The sequence below is a fragment of the Passer domesticus genome, chromosome 7 (genome assembly GCF_036417665.1).
Source record: "Passer domesticus isolate bPasDom1 chromosome 7, bPasDom1.hap1, whole genome shotgun sequence".
NCBI lineage: Eukaryota > Metazoa > Chordata > Aves > Passeriformes > Passeridae > Passer > Passer domesticus.
Genome location: NC_087480.1, coordinates 35,323,766 through 35,349,537, shown reverse-complemented (window position 1 = coordinate 35,349,537; position 25,772 = coordinate 35,323,766). Strand labels below are relative to the sequence as shown.

Here is a 25,772-nt window from a genome sequence, read left to right as displayed (position 1 = left end):
AGCTGCACAGATTTGCTCCTAGAAGTAGCTAAGCAGAAAATCCAGAGATTAAAACACACTTTGTTAAAAGTGGAGGCTGGTAGAATAATATTTCATGACCTAATTGCTGCAGTTAGCAAGGGACTGTGATATGCATACATCCTTCTCTCTCTCTATCACTTACCATTCCTCACTCTTCAGCCTGGAAAACAAGAAATTTCCTCTGATAGAAGAGATAATATTCTTCAAATCAGCTCTTTGGCATTTACTGCTCAAATGAAATTACATTGCTCCCTGCACCGGAATATGGCTGAAGTTTATTCAGTATTTGTGAAACATGTAAGAAAACATATTTATCCCAATTATGGCTAAAATAATAAGAGATGGAGCTCCACTTCAACCCAACTGCCAGCAGAAGAGCCTTAAGGGCCCATCCATGAGACACAGCACTCTGGGGATAACCTCCAGTGCTGTTTCAGGAAGAAAACAACAGCAGCTCTCACCCTCTGAGATGCTTGAGTCATGGAACATGGTTTCAAAAGCCTGGTGGGTCTCAGCAAAGGAAGGTCGGTCTGGTGGGTTCCACTTCCAGCCTGCAATGCCAGAAAGCAGAGTGAATCTCAGTGCCTGAAACAGGGAGATGAATTTTTCTTCTGTCCAAGGAGACAGAAAGTAGTCACACTCTGACCCACTGTTAAACAGGCTTCAGAGCCATCCACAGGCACTGATTCATGGCAGCAGTTAGTACCCTACTGTACCCTCACAAACAAATCATGAGAAGGAACCAAGTCTAGACATCCCAGCTCTCTGCCACCTCTACAGGTTTTCCTGATCTCCCTATCCCCCTTTCTGAATTGCTTGGGCAAAGGAGATTTCCATATTTGCTACCCTGGCTCCTTGGACTGAACACATCTAGCCCAATCACAGATAACTGGGTGTGTAAAGCTTCAGGCACCATCCTGCTCCCATGCTCTTAATATTTCATGCAGACCCTTCCAAAAGCAGGATATGTGGAGGGAAAGAGGAGGAGAGTGCCTTGATCCTAGATGGAGCTTGGGAAGTTACAGAAGAATATCGTGATGGAAAGTGTAATTTCTGCAGTTAGAAATCTGCACCAGAAGAATGTGCAGATTCTGGAAGCACTGTCTGCTGGTATCACCACAGGGTCTGGAAAGTGACTGGCATTCTGCTTGTTTTGCATTATGATCATAGGAATCCCCAGCTTTTGGGCTTTTGTCAGCTTCCTTAAGGTTTTTAAGCAGTAATATCCTTCATCATTCCCCACCTTCTTTGTCTCATAACTGAAGCCCATCCTCACTTTGACATGCTGAGGATTAAGTATTGCTGTTAATTACAGATTCCTCCCACCTTCCCAGGCTTTGTCCCCAAAACTGGAAGAAGATACTCACATGCCCTCATCAGTTCATAGACCTTGGGAGGGCACCCCTCTGGCTGCTCCATCCGATAGCCCTTTTCCAGCAGATCATACACCTGAGAGAGGTCAATGCCTGGGTATGGTGACATCCCATAGGTAGCAATTTCCCATAACAGCACCCCAAAGGCTGCAAAAGGAGGAAAACAAAATTGCTGGTCAGAAGTCTGTTCATTATTCTGTGGCCTTCATTGCAGCTTGAGACAGCATTGTTTCCTTGCAGGTATTCCAGGCCAGTCTATGTGGAGATATCACATGCTAAAAATGTTATTGATTCATGAAGTTCTGGCCTGGTGCATGTGATTCTCTTCACAAGGGTTTCTGCCCAGGCCAGAAAGCAAGCTGTTGTCTGGGCTGGCAGAAAAAACCAAAATGAACAAGAAAAGGACAGTGAAGGTGAGTTTTCTTACCCCACACATCTGATTTGATTGAAAAGGTGTTGTAGGCCAGGCTCTCGGGAGCTGTCCATTTGATTGGGAACTTGGCCCCAGCATGGGCTGTGTAGGTATCACCAGTCATGAGTCGACTCAAGCCAAAGTCAGCCACCTTCACCACGTGGTTTTCTCCAACTAAGCAGTTCCGTGCTGCCAGGTCCCTGTACAAAGGAACAAGGACACCACTGCAGCAGGAGCAGGGCTTCTGAATGCAGTTTTGGGGCCCTGCTCCCTGGATCAGGAAGTGCTCTCTGTATGCAGCAGGAAGAATCAAGGTGAGCTTTGTACTGAAGAGTGTCAGAAACGGAGTGGACTTATTCTTAGGAGCAATAAGGTAAATCTGGATAAGGATTAACTTTTTTAATTCTATTACGTTTTCAGTAATGGTGGCTGTTACAGTGCCAAGTTTATATTTCCTGAGGATAGAATGGGATCAGCAGCTCATAACACTCGGTAACAGGTTTATGGTATGGCTTTATCTGCATTTAAACAGGACTTTGGGTGGGCACTGCCTGCACACAGGTGTTGCCAGCCAGATGGGCACAAGATTGCTATGAAAGTCCTGGGGAAAAGCTATTGCAAGACAGTACTGAAGCAAACACAGCCAATGGATAAGCCAGTGTGAATCCCAACTGTGGCAGAAACCTCCCCAAAAGCTGCAATTCCCAGCCCATCATTCTTATGGCCTGTTTATCATTGCAATCTGAAACTGTACCAGCTCAAAAATGACTTGACCCACCTGTGGATGAAGTTCTTCTTCTCCAGGTACTCCATGGCAGAGGAGATCTGGGTGGCCATGTAGAGCAGCACGACGGCGCTGACCTCCTCGCGGTTGCACTCGCGCAGGTAGTCCAGCAGGTTCCCGTAGGGCATGTACTCTGTCACGATGTAAAACGGGGGCTCCAGGGTGCACACACCTGCAGGGAGCAGCAGGCAGCAGTGAATAAAGCTTCCCTTTCTCACCACTGTTCCTGATTTAACAGCCACTCATTGCATTTTGTACTGCTGAGTGTTCCTCTGGGAAAGTGAAGACTTCCATGGACAAGACCCAGGTCAGTGCAGCCCAGACTCAGGGCTTCTGTCTGTTTTTCTCTCCATCCACTTTATGGATAGAGAGAAACATGTCTATGAAAGCATCACTATTCCTATCTAATATTCATGAAGCAGTAGTCCTGTTCTTTGAAAGGTTACAGAATGAAAAAAGTGGAATTATGAACACACAGTTTGCTTTTCTTCCCCTCTCTGCCTTCATAAAGCTGAAGAGTGGCCAACTGGAAGGAAGCATGTACCTGTCAGCTGGCAAGATTTCCAGACTGAAATGTCACTGCAGAGTAATGTGAGGCACTCCCATGTGCTGGGTAAGGAATCAGCACGGTGGGAGCTGCTCCTAGAGCAGCATTCTCACACATTCCTGGGATGACTCCTTGCTACAGTCACTGTACAAAGCATGTAAAGGCGGAGGAGGAGGGCAACAGGATACTCTTGTCACAGCTCTGGGATCCCCCCCGCAGCTCTTTACACATTCAGGAGTAAAGCACTGTGCATCAGAAAGAGCAAAAATGCAGCTCTCTGATGACAAAACTCGGAGCTGCTGCTCCTGGAACCAGACAGTGCTGGCACACACTTCATCTGTGCCCTTTTTTTTAAAGTGGGTACAGAACAGTTGCCATTAGTAAAAGCCTTCACATTCTTCACATTTCTCCTTTCATCCTAGGCTTGGCTTGACAGCTCTACTTCTGAAACTGCCAGAAATCCAGAGGCAATTAAACACTAGTAAAGGTTTAGCATGTCTCCTTAAGAATCTTTATGCATGTAGATTTAAGAGCTATGCAAACTATTTAATAATGATCATCACATCATGCATCTGCCAGTGAGACAACAGGGCAGAGTCACAATGTAAAGCCTGTGGATTTTTCCCAGTCCTGAGCTGTTTGATCTCATGTACTTATTTGGTGATACACAGAGTACCTCACAGCAGCAGCAATCTGGTGTCTTCTGCCTAATTGTGGCCTAATTTGTTCTTTCCAATGCAGCCTTTTCTGTAAATGTCTCTGATTTGAGAAGTATGGAGAATGGCATTTGTTGCGCTTCCAAGAGAATTTCTCCTTTCACTTTGAATTTTCTTATAACTTTTTCATGTTCTCTCAGAAAAATAAGCCATGGAAAATTATTTTGTAACTCTGATTTAAGAGAGCAGAGAAGGAATCTAAACCTGATCACTGAACCCTGGAGCATGTTTAAGGCCAAGGACACAAACCAGCAGGAGGATGATATTACAAACTTTTATGTAACAGTCGTGCCTCAACAGCAAAGTTGTCTACTAATGTAAGTGACTGTATTTGATGTTTTATTTAAAATTAGTGTCTCTTAGCTCTAGCATTACATAAAGCTGTCAAAAATAGCACCCCATAACCTGACCTGATTCATAAAGTTATATAAATACAGAAAAGCTGCCACTGCATTTAAACCAGGCAAGTTTCTGCCAAGATGAAGACTAAGTAAGAACACAAAGAGCAAGGCATTTCACTCACCTAACAACTGCACTAGATTTGGGTGCTTGATCTCCTTCATCACAGCAGCTTCTTTCAAGAACTCTTCTACCTCCATGGTATCTTCCTAGATAGACAAAGAGGCAAAAGAAGGGAACATTTATCTTCATGACCAAGGTCTGGTTAACTCCACACATCCTGGCTGAATATTAATGATGGCATCTTTGTCTCCATTCTGCTGTTTTGGTTTTTACCAAAGCAAACTGTACCAGCCCTGAACAGCTGCCTGGCTGTCCTGCAGATGATCTGCAGTACCCTGGCAGGGCCAGGCTTGCTTGTGTTGTGGCTGGTGAGAGCAAGACTCTCAAGATTACTGACTTAGTTCCCCTGTATAGCTACAAAAATTAACTTATTCAGGGGCTACTTAGAATAGCAGTTGTTAATGTTGAAAAAAAACACAACGTTTTGAAAAGGAAGAGAAATGGAGAAGATTAATTTTTTCAGGAGTGGAGGACAGCTTATAGAAGGTATTTTCTACATCTATGACTTCTTAAAGCCTCCACAGGTCCTCTGGAGGAAGGGAAGTTGGGTTTGAAAGCATTTCTATTGGTCTGACTTGGACATGCAGTTCCTGCTGGGCCAAAATTCCAGTTTGTTTCTAAGCCACGAGCACTGGTGTAAATTTGATAGGGTCACTTTGATCTGCAAAGCTACTCCCAAACACGGATTTTATGCAGATCAGCACACTCCATTTTAGGATGTTAGTATCATGAGGTGTAGTTGAGAACATTACAACTTCCTCACTGCTGTCATAAATAGTGACCACGTGAACAGTGCCCAGAATCTGAAAACTCACCTTTAACGTTTTCACAGCCACTGTCAGGTTGTATTTCTTCCAGACCCCCACGTAGACCTCTCCATACTGCCCTCCCCCGAGCTTGTGCTTCATGGTGATGTCGGTGCGCTCCATCTCCCACTTGTCATGGATGGGGGACACCCCGTACACGGTGGGCTTATTGCACTTGGGTGCTGGGTAATGCAGAGTTGTCACCAGCCCATCTGCCACCGTGGAGTGATGGTGCACCAGCTCTGCCAGGGTGCTGAAACGGCTTTCTGCTGTCACATAGACCTGTCAAGCAAGAAACAGGAATCTGCTTGAATGAAGGCAGCTGGAAGTTTTCAGTAACGTTGGAAAACAGGTACAAATGTTCTGATGTCCTTTTAAAAAATCAGAAAACAAGGATTTTAGAATATTTGTTCTCTTCTTGTTGGGCAAATAACTATTAATCTGCGGGATTTTTACCTGCAGAAGGCAACTACATATAAGCCATCACTTAAGAGCTGTGTCAGCTCTTGTGACGATTAAATGTCTCCTGCCTTGTGCTTTACAGGACTGGAATTCTTAGGTCTCTCAACACAACATACCACTACTTCATCTTGGTTAAAAATGCTGCCTTATCAAAGCTCTGCTGCTTCTAAGGGGATCAGTGGGAGGCTACCCCCACCTCCAACCACAACTGCCTTGCTACCCAGCTACTTTCAGCCCAGACAAGAACAGTCTGCACTTCTTCCAAAGCGCTTTTTGGGGCGTCACCACCAAACCCTTGGCACACATTTTCTTTTATATTAACACTGGATCTGCAACTTGAGATTCTGCAAGATGCTATCCTCATCTCCTCTCCCCAGAGGTCCTCACCTTGCCATCCGAGGTGGTGTTGATCCTGTAGTGGTAAACACGTCCTTCGTACCTGAGCGAGATGGACAGCTGCCCTGGGCTGCTCTCGCTTTCCCGGACCAGGAAGCTGCCGTTGATGAGGCTGCTGAGCAGATACTCTGCTGCACTGCGGGACACCGGCCCGTGGTACCACGAGTGCTTCTCCAGGCTGTTCACTGGAGTGATGTAGTTGCTTGGTACCCAGCCCTGCCCATTCTTCGAACGTACCTCACTCCATTCACCGTTCTGGTTGTAACCCAGGACTCGCAACTTCTCACCTGTGACCAGAAAGAAAAACACAAAATAAGGACAGTGCAAGCTGTTAGGTCTCCTTGTGGGAGAAAGTCAGCATAAGTTGAGCCTGGGTTTGTAGCTTAACAAAAGAAATCATCTTATTAAACTCCTATATATAAAGTATTTATGAAGCAAAGGCTCAGACAGAATACCTAGGATACTGTTCACTGATTTAGTGCAGTGAGATTAACTAAAAAGCTTCTTGTATCCAGCTTATTAGAATAGGAAGACTTTATTTTCTTGGAGGAATGAGGCTGGTTTTCTTGGAAGCTTTAAATGACATATGATTTAACAACTCTGACACATGTACTGACCAGAATCAGAAAGTGTCTGTGCAAGCTTAATTCTTGATTCTGCCCCCAGCTGAAATTGCTGAGTTCTGTTGCCATCTATGATGTATCCATTTCCCTCTGCCCTTCCTACAGCAGGTATCCCACAGGGCCAGTGATGTGGGGAGCCTGGCACAGGAGAGGGCTGGACTGTGCCTGTCCCAGCAGAACTGCCCAGCAGGTGTCCCTCCAGCACCACGAGGGACGGGCTGTCTGCTTCCCACCACTGCTGTAGGGAACCACCTTCCCTAAGAGCAATACTCCCACTCTCTAATGCACTACTCCCATTCCTATCCAGGCAGGGATTCCATTCCCTGATTTCTGTTGCTAAGTTTCCAAGCCCACTCCCAGTCTTACCTTTGGTGATGCTGAGTGTGTTGTCACCACTTGCTACAAAATCGTAAAGTGCAACAAAGAGATTGGGATCGCTCTCAGTGGCTCCAAGCAGGTTCTCCTTGGAGCTCCATCTGATGGCTTCGTTCAGTGCCTGGGGCTCGACGTCGCAGCCGTAGGGGCGGTGCAGGGCCTCTGAGGAAAGGACACGAGAGGCAATCACTCTGTGTACAGATCTAATCATGGAAGCAGGGAATATCCTGAGTGGGAAGGGAGCCACAAGGATCAATGAGTCCAGCTCCTGGAGAAGGTGATTTAACTGGTATAAGGCAAGTAGTAAGCTATGTATATAAAATTTATATTTAATATTTATTATATATCTACACCTGTATTCAAAATTATTTAAGCATTCATAGATTAAAAATAGGTGCACAAGTAAAAGCACTTTTAAAAATTACATGAAGTAGTGAAGAAAACCTTTCAATCACAAAGTGTTATTGTTTCTGTGGTGGACACAGCCTGGATCTGAAACCAACACTACAAATACAAGCAAGAGTGAATTATGACACAAATGAGATGTGTAAGTTGGGATAGTAACTGGTTCAGTATTAACAGGAATGACAGTGATTTGCAATACATTTCAAGACTGTGTAAACAGAGGTGGAAAACTGACAGGAGCAGGGACAGAAGGCAGCACAGGTGATGCTGGGTATTTGGCAGCAGCATTCCTGTTTTGCTGTTTCAACAGACAGCTGATGCAAACCTGTCACTACAAGGGAGTGGGGGGAGGAATCAGACATGTTTTAGCAACAAAAGAAAGAGGTCCCTACAGTTCTTGTGATGATTAAAACTAATCTAAATCCACAGGGTTTTAGGAAGAACTGCAGTAAGCAGCAAAACTGTGAACACATCATGCTAGTGCTATGTCAAGACCATCACTGGCTTTCTAACTCGTGGAGAAGTTTTCCAGGAACATGTAGTAGAGTAGTAGAGTAAACATCAATATTAATAAAAGAATAAATGTGATGGTGTGGTTTCATAAATGGGGGCTGCTCAAGGGAACAAATACATATAGAGGTGTAAAGTTATATACTTATTAAAGTTATATACTTTTTCTCTGAGAGCACAGATCCCTGTCCCAATATCTATTTCTGAATTCTCTAATTGAACTTTCATAGAGAAATGTATACTGCAAAGAGATTTCATTAAATGCACAAAACACAAAAAGTTCTCCCTAAAAAAAAGCTGAGGCTTTCTTTGCTTTACTGTCATTGGTTTGGCCCATTTCTGATGGGCTGAGAAGTCAGGCTTGGGATGTTTTAGGCAGACACTGTCAGAGAATGTGTATATGGCTACACTTATCCCCTTCTCCACAGGCCCCTGAGATTTACACTCATGAGCAAGAGCTGCTCTGTAAGGCAATTAAGAAAGGAACAAAGAGCTCAAATGGAGCACAGGACAGGAAAATTGGGAAGTCAGTGAGACACAAAACAGGAAGAAGCCTGTGCCATGTAACAGGCACAGTAATATGCCAAATCGGTGTCACAGGACAGAGCTCAAGCCTGGAAAATGAGGACTATGGGAGGTTTCCAGCCTAAAACGTAATTTTTTAACTGCACTGTATGTATATGAGAAAGTAAGTGGCTGAGATTTGTTCTGCTTCCATTTTAATCTTAGCTAAGTGGCTTTTGAATGCATTCCTGGTAATTATTCAAAGTTCTATTTCTTGCATAACCTGCTCATCTTGCAATTACTTAATAACCTAAAAGTAGCCTTCTGTCAAGGCTCTCCTAGCTCAAAAAGAAGAGCCTACATACTGAGGCACCAAAATGTCAGTTCCTTGATTCCACTGCCTGCAGATGCAATATTTACATACACTTATTCCTAACTTACAACTGGAATTAGTTTTGCAAGATATTAACCCATCAGACTGGAAGATATCATGGAAAGTAAGAAATCCCAATGCTCAGCCACCTACATTACAGCATGGCTGCCAATATCCCACTGTATTTTCTTGGGGCTGGATGTGTGCATACTCAGCTCCATGAAAGAACACCAGTTCCTAAATCCAGCTCTCTTTATGGAGTAAAAATACTATTTAACAAAATAATCCATTCTTTATGTTCCTACAGTGACTTGTGTTATGTTTCAATGCTTTAAGCAAAGTGAAATGTGCTGGATGAGAACCCTGACTTACACATCTCTGCTAGAGAGCAAACACAAAAGTAGGCAGTTTCCAAAAAATACCCAAACTTTCAGCTCCAAAATATCTTAACACTGTTAATTCCCTTCTTACTTTCAGTTATGTATCTGCCAACCAGTGAAAGGCTTTAAACAAAAATATAACATTTATTCTAAGTCAAAGCATCCTTTAAGTTTCTCTCTCCAGCCAGACAAGCTCACACACTAAGCACTCAAGCCCTGCTCCACAGACAGCACAAAGTTTTGTGTTTATCCATGAACCCATGGACAGCCTGAAGCAGCCCAGGGCCAGCCCAGCTCCAGAGCTGCTGCAGCAAGCCCTGTGCAGGCAAGGTGAAGGCAGCAGGAATGCCACATGGTCAGCACCAAGAGTTCTGCCCACATGGAAACATCTGGGGGTTTCCTGGACTGGCAGAGGGGAGTCAAAGCAGATGTGGGACTCCTACCACTTTCTTGGGAATGCCTGGGAGGTTGGTACAGGTTCTTAACACCCACTTGATGTACAAAAAAGCCAGGAGAAGTTAATGTTTGATGAGAAGCTTCAGTCACTTAGCTACAGTGCTTACCTAAAAATCACATCACCTAAAAATCAAATGCTTTTAAGAGTTCACGTCTCACTAACTTCCTTCACTTTCATGTTAAAGTGACTTGAATGCTTAAATAACTGTAAAAGTTACCCAACACCTAAAGGGGATTTTACCAGGATACAAAAGCATTTCTTGCAGGTTATAATTCCATAACAGCCCACGCTGTTCCATATGGTGTGGGGTCTACACCATCCATCAGAGAAGAGAAATATGATCACAACCAAAGCATGTCACCAATGGTGCCCCTCCAGCTGAACAGTTTGTGAGCTCAGTCCACACCAGAAGTCAGGAAATGAGCTGGGAAATTCCATTTTATATCAGCTCCTTTCCAAGGCTAACCATAAATCTTATATTATCACTTTCATTTCCTATGCAATGGAAAACTTACATCATCACTTAGTGAACAAGTAATACACAGTCACACAAGGAGGTTATGCCTCATCCATCTCCTTCCTTTTCTTTATTCCCACAATACAATTTGCTTCTCTCCGGATATGAAAGCTTTCCTATCCAGCCACCGTGTAAGGGGTGCTTTGTCCCCCACCCCTGCTGCAATTACCAATCTCTTTGGTCTCAGAGCAGAAGATAGAATATGCTGAATTTTAAATTTCACAGTCACATTAAGTGCTGAAGTAGTCTCTATTTCTGAAATACTGTGTAACTGCTCATAGAAAAGAAGCATTTCACTAATCCTAAAATCCCAACAAAAGCTGGCAATCTCACACCTGCCTGTGGCTGGCCTCATACTACAAGACAAAGACAGACTGAAAAAACCTCATTCTCCTTGAAGCACTTGAAAAAACAGAGGAAAGGGAAGGACAGGACGACACCCCGAGCACCCTACCTGTGAAGCTCCCAGCGGGTTCTGAGGGGCCCTCGCTGAGGCAGCAGAGCAGTGTGCCCTCCTTGCCATAGCTGCTGGACTGGAAGAGCACCGTGCCCACACTCATGCTGTGCTTCCCAGAGGGCACAGAGCTGCCTGGCACCACGAGTCCTGGGCTGAGCACAGGGCTGCACACACGGCAGTCGCAGGCTGGGGCCAAGGGGAAAGGAAGCACTGCTGGCAGGCAGAGCAGAGACTGGGAAAATCAGGCCCTGGGCTGACTGCTTATTAGCTGGATGGGAGGGTGGAGCTTTCCAGGGACTGCTGAACACACAGAGGATGTGGGGACTGGACTGCAAGTTGAAACAACTTTGAGATGAGCTGGAGAGACGGAGTTTTGTTCCACTACGAGTTAGGTAACAAAGTGTTTGGGAAGAAAGCAAACAGTTTCCTTGGAGAAATTCCTTTGCACAAATTACAAAACAGATCACCCATTAAGGGGACCGCCCAGATTGATTCACTTTTCCACTCCACATACCACTGCTGGAGCACTACTAACAGGAATCAACAGGAAAGGATGTTGGTGAAAATCCACATCTTGGAGAGGTACAAACACTGAGCACATGAATGCTCTTGGATGTGTTAGGAGCTCAGAAAGACACAGAAAGCAAGGCCAGCACAGTGCACCCAGTCTGAGCTGCACATCTGCTGATTTAATAACACTTGAGACAGTTTCCACAAGGGCGCCATCAAATTACCTCTCAAATCCCCCCAGATCTGTTGATAAATTCTTTAAAAGCCCTGGTTTTCTAGCAGAGCTGCCTTGTGGCAGGACAGGCTCCTCCTGCCAGGTGGCCATGGAAAGGGTTAACAGACCAGCACTCACCATGGCAGTCTCCCACCTAGGAGGGTGGTGGGCCTGCAGAGGGGTATAAAAGGGAGCAGGGAAAGGGAAGTCTGTGGTTTAGGCTTTTGTTGGGGGACAGGAGTTGCTGCAGTCTAGTGAGGCAAGAAAGCAGCACTTCCATGATCTGTGAACTTCATTCTGTGAGAGGGCAGCTGCACTGTGTGATGATGGCTCAAACCAGACCAAAGGTAAGCAAGCAGGCTTATTCCAAATGCATGTATCTTGTAAGGTTGTGAATGTAGAAAAAGAGTATATAGAACTGTGGAGATGCTGGGATGATGAGGAGTTGCCTTTCCCATATGCCTTCTGACAAAAGTCATTTCACCTGCATCAATTAACTTAGGACACCTGAATACTGTTGTTCCTAAACTTGTGACAAGGGGGTGACCTCTTTTCTTCCTCTTCCAAAACAAGCTTAGTGAATCCTGCAGTATGCTACCCTGTAGTCAGAGGTTGAGACACCTTACTTGGGAGCTCCTAGGCTTTCTCTCTTTTCCTCTTTGTTTTGCTTCTTGCAGTTTCCTGTTTTCTCAGCTTGCATTTGCTCCAAGTACTCTGAATTACAGTGGCATATGTACTTAGCTTAGCATATCTGTTAATACACAAAGAACAATCAGAATTTGTGGAGAAAGCCAGCACAGTTTCAGAAAGACTTGGATGAGCTTTGTGACAATCACCCTTACCTAAAATGGTACCAGGAAGGGCAAGCTATGTATGGATTTGTGGCTAGATTAGTCTCAGCAGTGACAGTTACTAACCTTAGCTAAAATAACACATTTACTTCTTAGTTAAAGTACAACGGATGAGTAATTGGTATTTTGAACAAAGAAGGATTAGCAGGAAGTTAAGTTGGATTAATAATGTATTTTGCACATATCCCTACTTACCCCATCAATTTTAGCCTCTGTCAGAAGAGTCTGTAGCCAAAGGCTAATGGCTGGCTGGTGTGTTAAGAGCTCCTGATGGGAACCATGTAGCTGCCAGCAGTGGCATTATTGGTGAGAAATATTTTGGCTGTAAGTCTCCTACAGCAGAGTAATTTTGTGCCTACATTCTTTCCAGGCACCCTCCTGAAGGTGCTCTCCAGTAGAAAGGACACAGCAGTTCAAAAGGTCCTGTCAAATGCATCCAGCCAGAATAAAATCAAGCATCTTTCTGGCTTCTAGATGAGCATTATCTCTCTTAAAACTGATTTTCCTAGATAGATATTTTATACAACAGGCCATCACTTTGACACCTGCACCCACATCTGCATCCTGTTCCTGTGCTCTTCACAGTAAGTGCATGACATAAAATCTTAATTCTGGTACACTCAACTTCCTCAGTGGAAGAATCCACCTTTCAGGCACAGCAGTTCTTCCCAGCTCTTTACCCTATTCCCTGTGGTGCCCTTCAAAGCTGTTTCCTGAGAGTGGTTACTCTTCCTGTACAACTTAAGTCATCCATTTAGAAGCATTTTTCTAGTTCTTCCAGCAGTGGGTAAAGGTTGAATAAAAGGAAATCTTGCTGACTATGCTACTTTGTAATGTATAGTTTAGGGAGCTTCTGAAAAACTTGCTATACTCTGAATTTCAACATCTCTTAATCAAAGAAAAGAATATGCTAATGAAAATACAACCCTGAAATTGATTTGGTGTTGTTGGCCACAAGCCAAAGTGACTGGTTTGTCAATGCAAGGAGGTTTATGGGGTAAATATTGGTTATTGCATACAGTCTTAATCTGATAGAACAAAACCCACAGGGTGTAGACTTGAGTGTATTTTTTAACATAGGGACAACTCAAACACAAAGCCACCAAGATCCCTACAAGATCCCACATATCTCATTTTATTTTCACTCTTCAGTCCTTAAACTAAACACCAATAAATTAACTATGACACAGTTTTACAGACAGACTCATTTTAGTTGCTTACTTTTAAGACCACCAAAGAACAGGCACTGGTCATCAACTCATGGAAAGCAGACCATCAGGTACCTAATAAGTGCTGGTATAATTGGTATTTTCCACTGCACCTCCAAAACATACATCACATTACACACTGGACTTTCAGATCTTTAACTGGCTTCTTAGTGGGAGGATTTCTGCCTTAATGAATACAAGGAAACAAAACTGATAACACAGCAGCAAGTGGGTTTCCTATTTTGCTGACATGATTGGAACAGTATCAAGTTCTACAGCAGCTTTGTTTCTGAAGCCAAGTCTCAGTGCTTCCTGCTAACCAAAAATACTCAAGACAAGCTACACACTGAAAAGCAACCAGTGCTGAACAGGCCAAGTTTCTGCTGTCTAATAATGTGGTAGTATTGAAGCAGACCTATGAACTTCCTTTACCCTGTAACAGACTGCAGCCTTTCCCTAAATGGACCACCTAGTTTTTCTGCTGACATCCCTGTGGCCGTGCAAAACACCGGTTTGAAGGGGTCACAGAGCTCACACATGGCCCTGGTAAAATGCAGGCACTACCTAAATGCCATTCCTAGGTGTTCCTCTCCTGCAAGCAACCAGACTCTTAATAATGTGGTTTGCTAGAGCCAAGCACAGAGCCATAGTTAGTCCTTGGGCCTCCCACAGAGCGGGGCAAGGTTTAAGTATTGTAAACAACCCCCTGAGGAAAGCCAAGAAATACAGCTCCGAGCCAAGAACTCGGGATGGGCAAGGAGTAGGTTTCTATTTATGGTACCAGGCTGGGAGAGACAGAAAGGGAGGAGATTTCAGAGTCAGTGACAAAATTGCATCATGAACAGCTCATATCATATAAAAGGAAATATTTCAAGCTGGCAGCACTGTCATGCCTCAATCATCCAAATATATCTGACACAGATAAAAGTGATCTTTGGTTTCAAGTGAGAAATACATGGAGAAAGGGTTCTCTATATGCTTCATCCCTTGCAAACAGATTAATTTTGCAGCATGATGAAGTGCTGATAAGAAACAGGGGTTAAAGTGGTGGGTCTTTGACTAGAAGAGGGGGTTCTTGGCTAGCTTAATACAAAAATCCAAGGGAAAACAAAGTTTTGGGATTTGTTGTTACTGAATCTAATTGGTAAAAGGAGAGAGAGATACTGATCTCAACTGATTTAGTTCCACCAATGTGTGAAGAATTCAAGACATTGTCTGTCTACCTGAATATTACAAGGGGTTAGCTGTGTTAAAATTTTAGAAAAACTGCCTGTCTTCTGTTTCCTTGGTACCAGTTATCCCCTCCCTTTGTTAATGCAATCAAAGGTGTCCCTCAGCCCATTTCTTTGCTTAGATGTCAGTGACACATTTCTCCCATTATCAACATAATGCTGTGCTTCCCTATTTCTTCCTCAACTAATTTCTGATGAAGTAGCTTTTTGTTGCAGAATCCAGTATGAAATAAATCAAGCTTAAACTCCCAAGCCTTCACTTGAAAATCTTCATTCCTTGAAACTAAGATATATAAATTTCTTCATGGATCTAAGTATAGGCTATGACTGAACCATCCACAGCAGCATTTGGTAGCTCTGCTGTTTTAAGAGAGAATTTTGAAGTAGATGAAGTATTGATCATGTTCAGTACAACACTGTTAACCAAACAGTCTGACTCTCATCACCTCTAAGATTTTCACAGAACTCTGTCAGGAAAGCAATTCTGGTAAGTGCAGTCAGCAAAATGATGCAGGGGTTTAGATGCATTTAAAAAGCACTTTAGGGTGAGGTACCATGTGAGCACAAGAGAGCTGGACCTAACAGCTGTTAGAAGGTAAAAACAGCTGGATCTTGGCACAGGTACTGGAAATGGTGAGGAGCACTGGACCAGACACAGTTCAAGTCTGACTTCTTTAAATGGGCCTCTGGGGGAGGAACCAAAACCCAACAGCACAGCAGATAAGGAAAAAACCTTTTCCTTTCCTGAAGAGAGATTTTAATGTAATTAAAATTAAATACAAAGAGGTTCTAAGAACAAAAAATTATAAATATAACGCTTTTGCAAAATCATGAGCATTGTATCCAAGTGTTTGTTCCCTTAATTCCCAAGGGTTTGCTCAGCTCCTATAGAGCCAGTCAGCTTTGCAACTGCAAGAGTTTAGAAACAAGCAGAGAGCAGCAAGGGTAAATGCTCTGTATCACATACCTCCTTCCATTGAGTACTGAAGCTCCAGTCTCTCTTCCTCTGAATGCTGCCCACAGCAGACAGCAACTGCTGCCACAATGTCAGCTTTAGGGAAAGGAGTGCAGTGAAGGGACACAGATTTTGAAGGTAACTGAGAAACTGTAGATCAAAAGTGTGTTTGACATTCTTCCTCTGTCCTGGCAAGTTCCAGTAAACCTCTCCAGTGTGAAGGGTGAGGAGGATTAGGTCACCCAGTCCTGCTCCAGGAAAGGTGGGATGGCCAAATACACGACAGCTTACAGCAAGTCATTTAGCACTTTTTTAAATCAGTACCTCGGGAGAGAAGTTGCTTAATGGGGATTACACTTCACTGCAACAGAATTCCTGGGGAGTTGCTACTACTGGCCACATCAAAGCCAGATATTATCTACTTCTAAGCAAATCAAATGGGTACTTATTTACTCACAGTGTAACACAAACACTTGAAGTAAGAGCTCTTCTGCAAAAAGGCTACTTGAGAAATCACAGCTCAGCCGATCCCTGAAGGAACCAGAAATACCCACACTCACAAAGTCTAGCTGGAGAGAGGTTTATTTTGCAGCTGTAAAGCACTAACTGATCAGACCTTTGAGCTAACATGACATAAATGTCCAAGCTATTTTCCCAGTGACATAATTATATCTTATTAGATACCTTACAGTTTTAGGTACTCTCCTTAGACTCGGCACTTGGATCAATGACCACATTAAACTGTTTCTAAGCTGCCTTTTTGAAATTTATTTTTAGCTCTTTTAGTTAGAGGAAAAACTTGGAAGGAGAGGGTAGAGATTAACTCATTGACCTGTAATCTCAGGAGAGAAAGAAAATGTCAATCTAATAGCCCAAATCGGAGTTGATGTCACATCTTGAGGCCCAAGTATTTTTGCAAGTGCCTTGGACAGGCAGCACTGCTTACCTTGTGGAGGATATTCGGAGGGCAGAGCTCCCCAGGTGGGCTGGTACAGCTTCAGTTTCCAGTACATGGGTTTAATTTTTTAATGGAATCCCAAAACGCTTGTTAGCACAGATGAGATTGCTCAGTTCCATCCACCCACACCGAATACGCAGCAACTGCCAAGGCTACACAGCACTTCTGTTTTAAAAAAAAATTCTCCAGCTAAAAATAAATCACAAAACTCTCAACCTCACTTGTCAGCAACCAATATGCTGTTCAAACCATCGTCCACAGTATTTTCTTCTCTTGAACAAAGAAGGTGGTTCCTTTTTAGAATATTTACTTCATTTGACTAAAATACCCTTGTGATCTTGCCTCCTTTGAAATACATTTGTCTTAGAAAACAAACAAGTGTTTCCTTTCCTCCAAGAAAGGCCGAGCTTTAGCGTGAATACTTGCCCAAAAATTGCATGCCGTGTTGTGAACTTCAGAACCAGGGAAAACTCCTAAGGTGGAAAGCCCCTGCCATCCAGCTGAGCCCTGGCTGAGCGAGGTTTGGTTGTCCTGCTCCTCCTCAGCCCTCTGGGCTGATTTCCTTTGTGGGGGGGCAGCGGGAATGTGAAGTCAGAGGAACAAATCCACGGCACTAAACTTAGCTCGGGCTGCGGAACCACTTCCCAGACACTTGTCATTGGCTCCAGCCAGCAGACAAGGGGCTCCATTCAGCAGCCCCAGCCCAGCAGCTGCTCAGGGACCAGGGTAACACGAGCCCCAGCCTCTCCAGAGGGAGAATTCCAAGCCCAGCCTCTCCAGAGGGTGAATTCCGAGCTCAGTGCTGCCATGGCTTTGTAGTTTCAGGCTGTGTCACCACGTTTGCTTTTCCAAATCTAACTGCAGTGCTTGGCCCCCACGTATCTGAAATCAGTATTAAGTCAAGAATGTACTCACTGAAATATTGTCTTTGGAAAAATCCTTCCTGGGTTATGGAAGAATTAATACAGGTTTGAAGGAAAAGAAGCCACTGTAAGACTGAGCAAGTTCAGTACTCCTAAAAGTACTTCAAACTACAGAAAGTTTGACTTGCTGATGTAGAAATGAAATCAGTTTTATGACAAAGAAAGATACAGCAAGTAAATAGACAAAACTGTGAATAAGTTAAGTGGAGCTGGGTTGAAAATGTTGATATAATTTAGTATGTTTGTAATGGATATTATTAAGTAGGTCAGATATTTTAAGACAGAATAATAGAAGAAACAATATTTTTAATTACTTCAAGAGAAGTATGTATTAAATGTATTAAACTTGATGGAATTTTATGCATTAAGATACAAGTGTTTTATTTTATCTGTCTGCTTCTAAAGATACTTTACAAGTTGTGAATTATCTTTTAGGGAGTACAGCACTTTTTGACTGTTAACATCAAAACTACAGAACATTTAAGGGAAGTATGATAGGAAAAACAAGTCCTGCCCCTCATTTTTAGTAGAACACTTAAGAATGTCAAAAGCAAGACAGCCAGCTGACAACTGGAATTCTTTAGGCACACAACAACCACTGTCCTGGGTCACTTACAGCCCAGCATCCTGCCTGGCAAAAGGGTAATCATATTATTCCAGAATGCTTTCTAAGCCTCCAACGTGTTGTACTCGAGGTGTTTCTGAGCCAGAGCTTGTGTTGTTGCAGTTAAACTTCCTGACAGGCCTTATTTTGTCCAGTTGCTGTCTGAAGAATTGCAAACTAACCTCACACATAAACAAAACCCTGCTGCCACAGCAGCAAGAGCTCGCAGCACCTTGTAGAACAAAGAACAGGCTCTGACTGCTCAGGACATCTCCTAATTTCATTTGATGATCCTCAGTCTCTACAAAGCAAATTCCAAATGATCAGTACCGGTAGGTGCTTTCTCTGCTACTCACGATTTTTATAAGCCCTTATCTCATTCTACCTCAGCCACCTCTCCTCCAGGCTACAGAGAGCCTATGATTCTAAATGTTTGTCATGATATGTCTTATTACAGCTCAGAAATGGATTCCTGCTGTTACAGGGGCAGCTCAGAACTTACTACCTCACATGCAAAGCCAGAGCCATCTTCCTCTGTGTCCCACCTTCTACATGATCACACTGAATCCTGTTCTGCTGCTTCAACCTCCTGCAAGTTTAGCACTTGCCATTTGCTTTCTTCTTCACATCATTTTTCATAGCTGCTTTTAATTAAAAAACCCCAACAAACAAACAGTAGTATTTAAGGAAAGTTAGAAAGCTGAGTAAAAGACTTTATTCCTGTTTGAGAGTTTCTTCATTTCTAGATCCTATTCAGTAAAAAAATGTGAAGTCTTCTAACAAGTTATATACTACAAGCAGTGGTTAGCAGTGCATGGTCTGATTAAGTCAGCAGATATTGCTATCCTAAAGTGAGGAGCACTTAAAAAAAAATTAAAATTACCTTGCAAAGGAAACTGGAAGACTGCTGAACAAGGAGACTAGTTAAAGGAAGCATCATTTGCTCTAGGGAGAAATAACCCAAGAGGAGGAAAACTTGACTGTCCCTGGATGCCAACAGAGCAAAACTATCTTGCAGATGATGTTTTTTCTACTAATTTGTTTTCAGAGCAGTAAAGAAAAGCAAACAAAGTACAACAGTGTGGAAATGAGTGACTTAATTCCCCAGACACATTAGGCCACATCTTTTGCCTAGGTTCATGATTGCCATTTCAAAAAGCAGAAATTGCATGGAAAATCCTTAGACTAAACTTCAATTTGGCTAGCAAGGACAGAATCTGATCTACAGAAAAACATCATAAGGGAGGTAGTTACAATTTCAGATGTATCTAACAATTTGTCAAAAGACAAATCCCCAAAAGAGCTGAGATCTGTTGCCAATTTACAATGCCAACCTGAATACTAATGGTTTGTTTTTCCATACCACTGCCAACATCCCCTCCTACTGCTGGGGAAATAGGGAAGAGGAAAACAGTTGTTTGGAATTATCTAGGATTGTAACGGGCTGAGAGACAATATTTATTAAATGAAATCCTATTTTATTGATTTTGCACCAAAACAACACTTGCTGCTCACCTGCAATAAGAAGAGGCAGACAGTGTAAGGTCTATTAAGAGTAAGGCTTTTCAATAATGGATTATGAGCTGTAAGTTAACTATATGCAAAGATGAACAATGATGGGGAAGGCACCAATGCTGCCTTACCCTGCTTAAAATGCAGGTATTCCAAACCCAAAACCTAGAGAAGTGTTCTTTTGGAGCAGTCAGTGATGAGGTTCAATAGAATGCTACTCCCCTGATTTTACCCAAATCTATTCCACTTCTGTCCTGGTTTTCATCCACTGTTTGGAGGTTTTTCAATAGAAATGCAAAACGACAAGGAAATTATCTGCTGTGTGCTAAAACAGATCCAGCAGCTAGAAAAAGCAAAAAACATTATTTCATTTCTGTCACTTGCTTGCCACACAATGACTTAACTAATTTTTCCTGTTCAGAGAATAAAACAACAACTTAGTGTTGACACACTGAGGGAACAGGAGGCACTGCTGGTTATTTAAGGAGCTTTCCTCCCACTCAATACCAGCAGAGCTGTCTGAGGCATCTCCCCTGCTGCCAGGACGGGTGGTATGACTGGGATGCTCACAGGATTGGTCATGGTATTGTCAGCTACTTTTAACTGGGGCCACTCAGCCTCTGCTACAGCTCCTGCCTTTGGGTGCCACCTCCCCCAGTGCTCCATTTAGTGGATTTACTATATATATTCTGAGGAGGAAGGAAGAGGGAAAGGGCTGGAAATTCCCAGTGGGAGGTGTAACATTGTGGCTCACTCAGCAGTTGGTTTCCTCTTGCTCTGGAAAGCACTGCTTAGTTCCTAAACTGCATCCATCCACAACAGCAGGTTGGGTAGATTTTACTGGACATAGCAAGATGCTTTTCCAGTAAAAGGCTCTGGCAAAAGGACATTGGTACATTTGGTTTCATGGCAAGACTTCTGCCAGTTGTGCCATACAGCTGGCTGCAGGGAGCTGGAGCTATGCAACAGTGCTTCATTTGGGAGTGTTGTTTTTTGAAATGTCCATTTTGAACTGAAATTGAGACCAAAGTCTGGCTGTGCCAACTTACAGCATCCCCACATCTTCTGGTTTGAAAGGCCAAGAAAGGTCCCTTTCTCTTGCTCAATTGAGATATTTTCTTTTTTCTAATTCGACAGAGTTCCACCTCATTCCTTCTTCCTCCCACTCCAGAGAAAAACATTCCCAGTTGTTGCTGGCCTGTACTGGCTGTCAGACAGCTGACTGCTTGGATTACACAGGGCTGTATTGTATCCCTGCAGGACCCAGGCACACAAAGTGCTTCCTTTGGGATCAGGGCTCACTACTGGGCTCTACCAGCACACCAGGTGCTGCCTTGAAGTTGGAAATCCCAAGACAACAGGCAGTCCCCCACATGCTCCTCTCAAAACATTCTCTCTTGAGCCTCTCAAAGTACAAACCTACTCCAAATCAGCTACTCAAGCTACCAAAACTCATGGTGAACTTGTACTCACTCTGACTCAGCCTCTTACAGCAACAGGATCCTGTCTTCCATCTTTTGTCCAGGTACTGGAAATTAAAGCCACTCCAAAGCTTTTGGCAGCTTGGGAGACCTTTCAGTTTCATTTCTACTATTAACAGCAGTTTCCTATGGCAATCCTGCATTTTGAAGACATTGAAATGACCATAGCTCTCCTCAGTACAGCACTTAGAAAGCAGAACATTTACCATCCCATGCAGATCCTGTTTCCAGCAAGGGCTTTCCTACCCCATCCTTATGGAGACCCCATATTTACTACAAGCCAGTCACTGCCAGCTCCTGCCACTAAACCTGCCTTTCAGGGCAGTTCTCTTTTGGAACTACAAGCTGCTGTGACTGTTACTTAACTTGCAAATTTCTTTGGAAAAAGTACCCTTGAGGCAAACTCAAATGCATGCCTCAGCCCAGGAGCTGCTCCTTGGCAAGCCATGGAGCATCCAGAGGCAGATCCAGTTAACTCCTGACTGCAAGAGGCTGTGCTTGAGGTTTAAAATGGATTTTCAGCTTAGAAGGACTTTACAGAATCAGGAGCTAATTAATATTTGAAAGTTATTTGAAGGGTCTTTAGAATTAATGACATGTTTCCTGTTCATATACATCACCACCAGAAACTGTCTTCTCACTATTTTCAAGCTACTTTAAGCACTTAAAAGTCAATATAACAGAGCTGCTGCTACTTAGAAGTAACCTGGATAGGTTATAGAGCCAAAACTGTCAAAAACAGCAAGGTAAGGAAATATGGACTTATTATTACTTTGAGAGCTAAGTCTCTAAGTCTAAAATAAACCACACAATGCACAACCATGTTAAATTTTTTTAAAGCCTGTATGATCAGTCCCTGAAAAACGGACCCAGGAGCTGAAACTTGGAAGCACCCAGCACACTAAGTTCCTCCAGCAAGGATGCTGAAGTTCCAGCACGATGCATCAGCAGAGGCTGTGGGACCAACACCCCTTAAGGTCATGCTTTCATCATGAATAGTGCCCCAAAAAGGGCAAGCCTCTGAACAGCACCCAAATCAATGACTGATATACAAAAAATTAGAGGCTGGAGAACATCCAGCAGGGACCTGAACAGAGCAAGATTTTGAATTTTTTTCCCTCTAAAAAGACCAGTGACTTAAACACACAGTCACACCTTGTGCTCTGACGCCAGAGACTGAGTAATGGCAAACATCAAATAGTTGTGAGCAAATCCAGCAAGTGGAAGCAGCCCTCAGAAGGACTGACTAAGCTGGGATGGTGTGTCCTCTTCCCAGCAACGTCAGACGTGGCTGCTCAGTAAAACTTCCACACCTGAACTGGGTCTAATGAAAATGCAGTGAAAGATGGCCAGGGTAAGAACTTCATTGCTACTAAACTAGACTTAACAGATTCATTGGCAGAACTAGACTCTTTGGGCACAAATATTGGTCTCTTTTGACAAGTTTCCATCCATTCAACCTTATCATATTGCCATTCAGATGACCAGGATACAAATAGGCAATAACCTGTAAAACTTTACTTCAAGATCAGGTACTTCTTAGATCAACTTGTAATTCCACCCTATCATAGGGGAAAAGAAAAACAAACCAAACACAAAGCAAAACAAACAAACAAAAAACCAACCCAACACCCAAAACCAAAACAAAAAAACAAACAAAAAATAAACACCAAAACAATCAAAAAAACCCTAAAACTGCTCCTCTTATTTTGAAAATTCCTAGTCAGTCTTTTAGAAACTATGTATTGTGAATACTGCAGGCAGATTATTTATAACAGACTTTATACAAGAGATACATGCTGCAGAAGCAGGGTTGAAACTAAGTTACTCAAAATATAAGGAGTCTAATGATTCTGTTTCTGAAGCAAGGGTAGGGCATTTACGTAATGACAGGTAAAATAGAATTACAGGGAAACAGACAGTCTTGGCTTTGTTTTTAGGGCATGAAGGTGGCTGCTGTAATCTAAGACAAATACATAAAATACAGGTTTTTCCTTCAAATTGATGAGGAAAAATAACCAGGTCTGGGTGTGGAGGACTCAAACCAGTTTTTGTGGGAGCTTTGCCAATGTCATAAGAGCTGCAAGGATGGTACACTCCTCTCAAAGAAAAAACACAACTGGAAAAATCAGCCTGTGCAAAAACATGTGTAACTTGGGCAGAGGAAAAGAGGAAGGAGGACTAAGAGCACCCTGGTAGGGCACAGAAAAACCCTGTGGTCCATATAAGCATTCTTTATTTTTAGAGGTATGTGGCACTCACACAGGCTCAGAACTCCTCCCCTCTGAAGACATTAGCATTACCCTGCCAACCTGAACTGGGATATGGAGCCCTTCCAATCATGGAAAGAAACACCTCCACCAACTCCTAACCCTGATTAAGATTGATAAACTGAACCTCCTGCAGCTGTTGGGATTCATCTGCTGGCTCTGTCTGGAGCTTTGGGGTGGGGATCATGGTGCAGACACATGTGCTAGCTGTGCAGCTGTCTCTGGAAGCACGCTCCAAGGACCAGGCATTCCTCCTCTCAAGGAGGTGTGCAGGCACATTTTTTTCAGATTTAAAGTTGCATGAGGGCTACTATACAAAGTTGAGAGGGCTCACCTGCCACCCACTGATTTTCTTTTAGTCAAGAGGCAGTCAGGAAACAGCAGCATGAGTATTTAATCCCAAACTGTGAGGTTTTTTTAAATCTGGATCATTGCACAAGAGGCAATGATGTTTTTCCATTGAGGATATGAATTCTAGTAAGATTTATTTTAAACCCATCTCCCCTGCTCAGGTAACTGAACAGTAAGATCCACAATTTTTGCTGAAATGCTTTATTAGCAATTGGAGTATGGAAGAGCAAGAGGATGTATTACATGCCAGACTTGTGCTGGAGCTGTACCTGCTTTGTGGGTGACTCCTCTCACTGCTGCTAACCATGCTCTACCCAGCAGCACATGCCTATTCTCAGACACATTAAATTCACAGCCTACACAACATTCTCAGTCAGGGCATGCTAATATTATGGCTTGATACTACACAGGATATTTTTGTAGCACTTGATATATCGAGTGTCTTGCAGTTTTGGTATTTTATTCTTTTGACAGCCCTACAGAGTAGTAGGATAAATTTGTGCTATGAAGGAGGTCTAAAGCAAAGCAAAAGTAATTCCCTAAATAACTGGGAGCTATGGCAGAGCAGGACTCAAGCTGGTGTTGATCTGTGACCCTTCCTAAAGTGCAATACTCAGAGCTTTCACTACAAAACCTTCACACTACCTAACTAATAAATAACACTTTCAATCAAAGTAACAAAAGACTCTGAAAACAGCCACTGTCCCACCTACTGATGTTGTCTAAACAAAAGCTCCTACTCTTACTCACACTAATGAAGTAGGATTAAAATAAACAGCTTTGAGTTCAAGCATCAAAAAGGGTAAAAAAAACCTGCCATGGGGCAAAGCATAATAGAAAACCTCTGCAGTCAAACTTGGAAAAAAGAACATGGGCCTGTGGAAAGGGTGTTGCATCCACAGTCCTGCTAGAGATGTGCTGCATAAACCACTTTGTGTGCTCATGCCTCACTTACCTGTGTGACAAAACAGTCTTCCTTTTGTAAACTGACTACTCTGCCAGTGCAGAAAAAAAAATAAATAGTTCATTATTGTGGAAAATAGTTTTCCTAACTGCAGGGATTTTTACTCATGCTAGTATCTTTATATATGTGTGTGTATATATATATATATATAGAGAGAGAGAGACAGAGAGAGATGGTACCTTCATAGGGAGAAACTTTTCTCCAGCTCCTGCACCTCTGCATTCCAGGTTCTAGAGCTGACATCCTTTGTCAGCAAAGGCTGACAAGATCTGGGAACAAACTAGGAGCACACAGTCAGAGAGAAAGACATTGTGCATCACCTGTCTCATTTTCAGAATAGATATGGCTCCAAACAAGACACCAGCTGAAGAAGAATGCTAAATGCTCTGAGGAAAGGAAATTTTTCTTCCTCCTTAGTCACCAGCATCAATTCCTGTACATTCAGTTCTGCTTCCCCTTAAACTTCAAACACCCTCATTTCACACAGTGTTGTCCATGGAATGACAGTTGTTCCCAACAAAAAAAAGCACAAGAGCAATCCATGGAGTTGCAGCCTTCACTTTGGTGTATGAGAACAGTAAATTCCATGTACTAAAGCCTATTTCCCTACTAACTGTGAGCAGAGATGTTCTTTGCCTAATAGTTTTTATTAGGTTTTAAAAATTACAAGCCCACCTCCCTGCAGCTCAGGGGGTAACTGTGTGATGAAGAGTATTTTTCTGTCAGAGGAAGAATAGATGGGAAGATGTAATAAACCAGATGCCAAGGCCTGAAATGCACCTAAGATCTCAACCTTATTGCAAGCTAGGAGAGTTTGTGGGAGAATAAAAGGGCATCTACATCATACCAGAAGTCATGCCTTTGCTTTTGCATGACAGTATGCAAGACAGGAAGTCTGCCTTGGTTGAATTTTGAGCAGGTTTTCCTTTGTAGAAGTGTGGTTTAGGACTGATTAATTTGTGTTTTTTAGCATGGCCTTTCACTGGCTTGTATCAATACATGACTTTTAGAAAAACACAAATGCATCCCAATTTAGTGTAGCAACTCAGCAGTCAATGGCTAACACCACTGTTGCATGAGATTATCTAATTTTTTGGTA

General features: G+C 43.0%; 1 protein-coding gene across 3 annotated transcripts in view; it reads right to left on the bottom strand.

The window, feature by feature from the left end:
• The window catches only part of ABL2 (ABL proto-oncogene 2, non-receptor tyrosine kinase), a 44,618-nt gene that overhangs the window by 7,719 nt on the left and 11,127 nt on the right, over positions 1-25,772 (bottom strand). The window contains exons 1-9 of one of the 3 annotated variants that reach the window (XM_064427667.1): positions 16,557-17,109; positions 7,029-7,199; positions 6,031-6,326; positions 5,191-5,463; positions 4,377-4,461; positions 2,585-2,762; positions 1,822-2,006; positions 1,389-1,541; positions 483-572 (exon numbers count right to left, since the gene is read on the bottom strand). In XM_064427667.1, coding sequence (XP_064283737.1) covers positions 483-572; positions 1,389-1,541; positions 1,822-2,006; positions 2,585-2,762; positions 4,377-4,461; positions 5,191-5,463; positions 6,031-6,326; positions 7,029-7,199; positions 16,557-16,623 — 1,498 coding nt within the window. In that variant the 5' untranslated portion in view covers positions 16,624-17,109. Of the gene's footprint in view, positions 1-482; positions 573-1,388; positions 1,542-1,821; positions 2,007-2,584; positions 2,763-4,376; positions 4,462-5,190; positions 5,464-6,030; positions 6,327-7,028; positions 7,200-10,637; positions 10,759-16,556; positions 17,110-25,772 lie in introns of those variants that run through there. The other 2 variants (XM_064427666.1, XM_064427665.1) reach the window with 2 other exon arrangements.